The sequence below is a fragment of the Vollenhovia emeryi genome, unplaced genomic scaffold (assembly GCF_000949405.1).
Source record: "Vollenhovia emeryi isolate VEMERY1.0 unplaced genomic scaffold, V.emery_V1.0 DF939172.1, whole genome shotgun sequence".
In the NCBI taxonomy this organism is placed as follows: domain Eukaryota; kingdom Metazoa; phylum Arthropoda; class Insecta; order Hymenoptera; family Formicidae; genus Vollenhovia; species Vollenhovia emeryi.
The window spans coordinates 585,295-592,476 of NW_011967194.1; the positions used below are offsets into that span (position 1 = coordinate 585,295).

At 35.8% G+C, this 7,182-nt stretch overlaps 2 protein-coding genes across 7 annotated transcripts; one reads left to right on the forward strand and one right to left on the reverse strand.

The window, feature by feature from the left end:
• The first annotated feature begins 58 nt into the window (after positions 1–58).
• LOC105563712 (twinfilin) lies at positions 59–5,429 on the forward strand. 3 transcript variants are annotated; one of them, XM_012015559.1, is made up of 5 exons: positions 59–573; positions 703–780; positions 857–1,516; positions 1,604–1,722; positions 2,096–3,805. In XM_012015559.1, the coding sequence occupies exons 1-5, from the start codon at positions 549–551 to the stop codon at positions 2,258–2,260; spliced, it is 1,047 nt and encodes a 348-aa protein (XP_011870949.1). In that variant the 5' UTR covers positions 59–548; the 3' UTR covers positions 2,261–3,805. The 3 variants fall into 3 exon arrangements, with proteins under 3 accessions (XP_011870949.1, XP_011870951.1, XP_011870948.1); XM_012015561.1 differs by lacking the exon at positions 2,096–3,805 and adding an exon at positions 3,816–4,861 and having other exon boundaries at positions 62–573; XM_012015558.1 differs by lacking the exon at positions 2,096–3,805 and adding an exon at positions 4,886–5,429 and having other exon boundaries at positions 350–573.
• Positions 5,429–7,145, reverse strand: LOC105563710 (RPII140-upstream gene protein). 4 transcript variants are annotated; one of them, XM_012015555.1, is made up of 5 exons: positions 7,076–7,145; positions 6,573–6,787; positions 6,082–6,336; positions 5,760–6,011; positions 5,429–5,589 (listed from the first exon to the last, which is right to left on the reverse strand). In XM_012015555.1, the coding sequence occupies exons 2-5, from the start codon at positions 6,722–6,724 to the stop codon at positions 5,466–5,468; spliced, it is 783 nt and encodes a 260-aa protein (XP_011870945.1). In that variant the 5' UTR covers positions 6,725–6,787; positions 7,076–7,145; the 3' UTR covers positions 5,429–5,465. The 4 variants fall into 4 exon arrangements, with proteins under 4 accessions (XP_011870945.1, XP_011870946.1, XP_011870947.1 ...); XM_012015556.1 differs by lacking the exon at positions 7,076–7,145 and adding an exon at positions 6,948–7,069; XM_012015557.1 differs by lacking the exon at positions 7,076–7,145 and adding an exon at positions 6,916–7,069.
• Between the last annotated feature and the right edge of the window lie 37 nt (positions 7,146–7,182).

A 7,182-nucleotide genomic window follows, 5' to 3' on the forward strand; every position in this document is an offset into this window, starting at 1 on the left:
TTTGTCGTACGACAAATGTAATAGTACCCATAGGCATCTATAGACGGAGCCTTTGTACGAGGGGTAACTGATAATCGCGGCAAGGGGATCACTCATCTGACACCGACTCTTTCCGGTGAGATTCGATAATATTCGGTTCATATTTCCAATACGTGTGCACACGTATATACGGCGCGTTGCTTGTGTGCGTGGCCGAACGGATCATCCCCTCAGATTACGGGCGGTTCGGTCTCCTTACACATTCTCCATGGTCAGATGCATACTCGATTGATAAAGCTGGGTACACGTGTACGTACACGCGACACTTGAGCGACGAGCGGCTCGACCAATCACGGCCGAACGTTCCCGTCAACACGCGACCGCGATTGGTCAATTCGCTCGCCGTTTACGTCGCTCTAGTGTTCTCGGCCTAACACTTGGCAGTCGAGTGGTTCCTCTTGGCAAAACTTTGGCAGATAGGAACAGATAGGAAAAAATAACTCTCGGACGTGGCCGAGCAAATCTGACGCAGCCGACAGCCAGCGCAACGTAGGTTTTGTCGTGAAATAATGTCCCACCAGACCGGAATCAAAGGTGATTATACGCTTGCGGTGCATCAAAGATGAATGCAACCAAGATTAATTGCAGTGAATCGATAAGGGCCTCTTCGACCCTAATCGCCAATCTTTCGTCAATGTAACAATATCATTTCCTTCTCTTCAGCTAACGACGCATTGAAGAAGTTGTTCGCGAAATGCCGCGACGGGAAGATACGGGTACTAAAGATTTCGATAGAGAATGGTAAGTTGTCGGTCGCAGCAAGAGATTTCAAGATCGGAGCAAAGGCATCTTTCATATCTACTCTTCCGCTTTCCAGAGGAGCTTGCTCCGGCGTCTAGTTTGAAGCCAGCCAACAAGTGGCAGGACGATTACGATAAAATGATCAAGCCGCTCATCGTGGAGAATCAGCCAGCCTACATCCTCTATAGATTGGACACAAAGTCACCGGATTCTGGCTACGATTGGTTATTTATATCCTGGTCGCCCGACACAGCACCAGTGCGGCAGAAAATGCTTTACGCCTCCACCAAGGCTACGTTGAAGCAGGAGTTTGGCACAGCGTCGATAAAGGAAGAATTACATGGCACTGTCCCAGAAGATATTACGTTAGACGGCTATCGCAAGCACAAGAGAAACGACACTGCGCCTGTACCGTTGACAACGGCGGAGGAAGAATTAGCTGAGCTGAAGAAGACTACCGCGACTACGGACTATAGCGTGGAGACGAGACATCAGACATTGAGCGGCGTAGCTTTCCCAGTAACGGACCAAGCCAAACAAGCCATCACGGAACTTGGTAAAGGAATTCACGAATACATTCAATTGAAAATTCAACTGGAGGAAGAAATGATACATTTAGTCACGGCTTGCGACGTTTCGCTGGATAAATTACCTACTAAAGTACCATCTGACGCTGCTAGATATCATCTTTACAATTTCAAGCATACTCACGAAGGAGATTACACGGAGAGCATAGGTAAGCGATAAATAACATACCATTTTGTATATCGGTACAGTAGGCCTATATGCGTACAAGGGATCATTTCTTCACTTCTCTTTGCAGTCTTCATATACAGCATGCCAGGATATAGCTGCAGTATTAAAGAAAGGATGTTGTACTCCTCGTGCAAAGCGCCTCTGCTCGACCTAATCCAGTCTCTAGGAGTAACCATAACGAAAAAGGTTAGTAGTCTTGATAATTCGCTACAACTACTTTGCTTTTGTAAATATTTCTTCCTATTGTCACTTGTTTTAAGTTATATTTCAATCGAGTGCCACATACTCTTTAAATAATCAAAGTTGATTAATATCGCACCTGTTCCGTGGCTATAGCTGTTAATTCTGAAAGCAAATCTAACATATCTACAATCTGGTATTTAAACTATCTTTATTGCCATGCTTCACTCCTAATATCTTATAACGGACATACAATTGTTGTTGTACAATTCTTTCAACTTGACTCTAATACCACTAGCTATTGTTTGACTACTACTACCAAGTATGTTTGATATGTATATATAACTGCCATCTCTGTATTATATAACTGCGATCCTAGTTGGAAGTAAATAGTGGAGAAGAGTTGGCAGATATGTTGGAAGATCCTCCAAGCATAAAAGACACAGCTGCAATAACTCCTGCAACTCCGTCAACACCTTGTGCCCCTACTCAATCCATACCAGAGAAAAAATCAAAACAGAAACGGTCTTGTGTCTTAAGCTAAAACTGGCTTAAAGCATTTGTCTCTGCCGTTATTACTGCTTCTTGCTAATTCAAGTGTTTACCATGTTTTGCCCGTCAGATATCTTCCTTCGTGAATTCCAGAATTGTGATAGTATGATATTGACATAGGATGTCATTTTTTAAATAAAGTAATGGGTTTCCAGTGTTTCATGTTAGAGCAAATTATAATTGTCTAGTTATATATATATATATATATATGGATATATGTTACAAGTTAATTTACAAGTAGCAGAAAATAATGTAATAATGCATCATGCAAGAGAAAGTTAATCTGTGTTGTTTATCAGCATTTAGAATTGATTTATATCAAAGTGATACGTACGTGTCTAAGTAGCAAAACAGAGTAGACCAGATGATGTATTTTTCTAAATTTTAAAAGCAAAATTATCACGCGAAAGGCTTTGTGCAAAACGCCATTCTATATCTATTAATAATAAGTGTGACATGCCTATGGCACAAATAACCCCATATAGTTCATGTTTCACATATACTGTATGAAATTATTCATCTATATGAACAATCGTGCCGAGATTGATGGAGTTAGGATTACTTTGTTTGACATTGAAAGCTAAGCCTCTCTCTTTCATTTTTACATTTACGTATTTTTACGTATCAATACTATGTGATAGCAATTTCTCTGTGAAATGTGTATGTAATTTAATTATATACAGAACCTAACACATTCTATTCATATAGAGTTCCTCTTTATTCCAATAACTTTATACTATACGTATACATATATATTTTACATACAATATTCCTATATACCTAAAATATATATTTTCCTAGAAAAAGTACGTTTAAAAGTATATATTGTGCTAAATATATACGAATTAGTTCCTAGTCTAATAAAGGTGATATTTGTCTTTTTAAGTATTTCTTTAGTGAAATTCCGAAGGCTTGGCTTTTAAACTCATTCAAATGTTTATAATAGAACTTGATAATGTAATATTTTTAATATTGATCTGTGGTAACTTGCATATACCATATGTGATGGGTAGAGAGTTGGGAAGAATTCCATTTGCGCTCTAGATAGATAGGTGGATAGGTGGATAGATAGATAGATAGATAGATAGAAGGAAAGAGAGAAAGCCCTAAAGTCATTCGCCTAACTTCTCTATATATTTTCAATATGATGGTAACGTAGTAGAACGAGTGATAAATATGCAAACGCCACATTAGTGTGGATATATTTTTTTCGCACATCATTATTTCAGCTACAAGATAGTGTGATAACACTAGTTATTTTACATATAAAATTTTATATCATGTTCTATACTATTGTAAATGCTACAAAATATTAGATTCTTAAATATGTATGATGTAAGACTGATCTTGGTCCTATCAGCTGTTGATGCGCATGTTAAATATTACATTTAGCAACAGCTACACGCTTGTAAAATCAGTTTAATCGTCTGCTATTCTTGTTATTCTTGAAATCTTAAAGAGCCATATTTTATTAGTTGTAACAATTTATTATTTAAATAATAAAATATATATTTTAAATTTGAAAGATTGTCTCAAATATTTTGAAGTGGACATGCAGTTTACAGCAGATAGGACTACAATTTGACAACCAGCAACAAAATATACGAGAGGCATTCTATTTTTTGTGACTAGTATTTTTTTAACACTTGTAGCTTTTTATAAACTTTTTAAATGTTTTAGTCTAAAATACGCGTGCGGAAAATGATTAATAAAATCAGCTGGGTCTATTTGTGCTGTGAAACTAATTTGAGCCAAATTCTCGTATTTTTTCTTTCCATGTACAGTTAACATTTTTTATATTAGTACACGGTCTTGATATGCTTTTAAGGAAACTGAAATAATCTTAATTATTGTTTTCGATGAATTATTTAATCACTTCTGGCCCAGTTAAAACAGATGTCCAAAGCAGAAGAGAAAAGAGAACAGTTTTTGGCTCATATTTGCATAAATATATTTAAATTAATTCTTGTACTATCGAAGACTAATTAAACATATACGTATTCTATTTTTACAAATCATGACCCACAATATTACCTAGTATATCTTAGTTAAGTGTCATACAGGCCTATTCTGTAACAGATATGTACTCTTTCATTTCATCTTGGCTGAATTTTTCTAGAGTTTTATCTAGAGAACTCATTAAAATCAAGAAAATTGTATATCTTGCCAACATAAAATATACTGGAAATAATAAAGCATTATGCGACTTAAACTCACAATTTGGTGTTTCTTTTTATATTATATCACTGGATATAATTATATACATTTGTACTAGGTGTATATGAATACGTAATTATTAAGGACCACTTAGGTATGTATATTGCTAAAGATGACTTGGCGATACACTCCTTAAATGGGTATGTAATTATTTTTAAGATTTGAAGGCATGTTTTGTCACAACTTACAGAATAGGCCTGCTACATAATCTATAGCCACATCATTAAGTAACTCATCTTGTTTCTTACTTTTCTTCACTTCTATGGCGGCAATTCTCTTACATACAACTACATTCACGCTTCTGTCGACATGTATTATTTATTTCTTAAATATCAATTCTATTACATGTATATTATATACACATCATATTATAATTTCTTTTTACAATTTAATTGCATAGCTTGAGGTAGCTGCTGGAGAGGAACTTACCGAAGCATTTTTTCAAGAGGAGTTGCATCCAAAAATCAGTTTACATCAGCCAAAATTCGCTAAACCCAAGGGTCCACCAAACAGGGGTGCTAAGCGTATAACCAAGGTTCAAGAGTTAGCACCCTCCGGACAAGAAAATTAAATAACTATTTATCAACTTTATATCGTCTAAAATCTTTTTTTCTCATCTATTTTTATGCACCCATTTTTGTTATAAAATCTGTTCAAGTCTTATTTCATTTATTCTAATTGAAAAAAACATATTAATTAAGGACATTTATTTTGGCCTATTCTGTAAATATACACTTAAAGTACATCATTATTTATTGTTTGATCTCTCTATCAATTTATATACAAGATTCATGAAACTTTACACTTACTGTGATAAATTATATGTCAAATTCATGTATATATACATATATATATATATATTTGTTATAAATATTTTGGATCACTTTGCATCTCACAAAACTTGAAGATAATTGCAAATGGATAATAAAAATTGCAAACTCCAATGTCTATATACAAGATTTATTTATATAATTGCGAGTTTATTTCTTTTGGTTTTCAATATCCATTTGTTGAATATTATCTCGCAGTCGTCTATTTTCTTCGTATATTTTTTGTATCTCTGGTACTTCATTGTCCATAACTTGTTTTATCAGCTCACGCGTCCTGTAATTGTTAAACGTGTGTTATTGTCAATGTATCGAAATACAGTCAGTGTACCTTTATGACTCGTACATTTAAGGATGTAGTATAATATACTGAGTGTACATGATATAAGATCCTTGTAAGAAAATATCAAATTTAATATTTAAATTATAGAATGGATAATACTTTACTTGTCATTCCTCGACAAGACCCACTGTTGTTGTGCATCTAACGCCTCGTCCATAGATATTCCTGAGACTGTAAGAATAAGCAATGACAACCCACCACACACTCCACCCAATGCACCACCAAGTCCAGCGCCAACGAGCGACGCTCGAAGCCCCAAATTCATTTTGAATAGTAATCCAGTTATGAAACCACCCAACATGTAATTTTCTATCGCCATCTTGCCTCGATATACTGTTGTACATGTTGCTACGGAGCTGTAAAAGAAAACGTCTATTTACATTTAGGTCATTTGGTGCAAGTTTCAAACCGCAAGGAATTACTTACCTAAAGATGAAACAAAACATCCCAAGCTTTGCTCCCAATCTTCCACCCTTCTTGAAAAAATTCATAGAAATAGATTTTTGAAGTTCTCGTTTTGCATCAAAATGACTTGGGAACCGTGTGGCTTCATTGTTCACAATAAAACTATTGACAGTATTTTTAGTTGCACCTATACCACCTATACCTACGCCTAACACGATGCCTGATAGCGTTACATTTATGATGGATTGCAAGTGTTTGCTATAATAGCCATTTTCACTGGAACATGATAACGATACATTGTACCAAAGTTGTATCTATAAAACTGAGGCCCGGTCTACAATGAGTTGTTAGTCGTTAGTCAGAAGTCGGAACTATATGTCGGTCCTTTTTCTTCCACCCAGAAAGGAAAAGGATCAACATATAGTTGCGACTTCTGACTAACGACTAACGACTCATTGTAGACCGGGCCTGAAGGGAAACGATTTTACAGCTATGTATAATAAGATACGTACTCGAAAGAAAATATATTCTTTACTCTGTCCCAACCCAATTCGTCATCTAATGGTTTTAGTATTGCATTCGCAGGTTTATCAAACTGATTGTCCTGCTTATCTATTGGAAGTATGAACATCAACATTGGGCTTCTGCTCAATAAGCGTATCATCTTGAGTTCTCAATCACTTGCTACTAGTTGTGTGTTCACCACGCATATAAAGCATCAGGAAGTCTGAAACATTTTCAACAAAGTTGAAACGTGCAACGTTTACGCAAACGTATCAAATGTAGCGACATAATATAACCGCGGAACAAATTAAGTGGGATAAAACAATTCAACAACCGCCTCCCACGTATAACCTTCTAATATGTCTAAATTTTCCGAAACGTACAGAACGAAGCTACAGAGCAATTGAGAGATATAGATATGAGCGTGAATATTTCCTTAGAAATTTCGAGGAACTTGACAAACAATCTGAAAACATTTATATTTGGATCAGTAGGTTTCGATATCACATACCCGAGAAACTAGAAATAGCATTCTTTTCGCAGAGTTCCGAAACTCATCAGAGATCTGTGATCAAGGCACGTTTGCAACGTTTGCCCGAAAAACTAGCACGCCATACG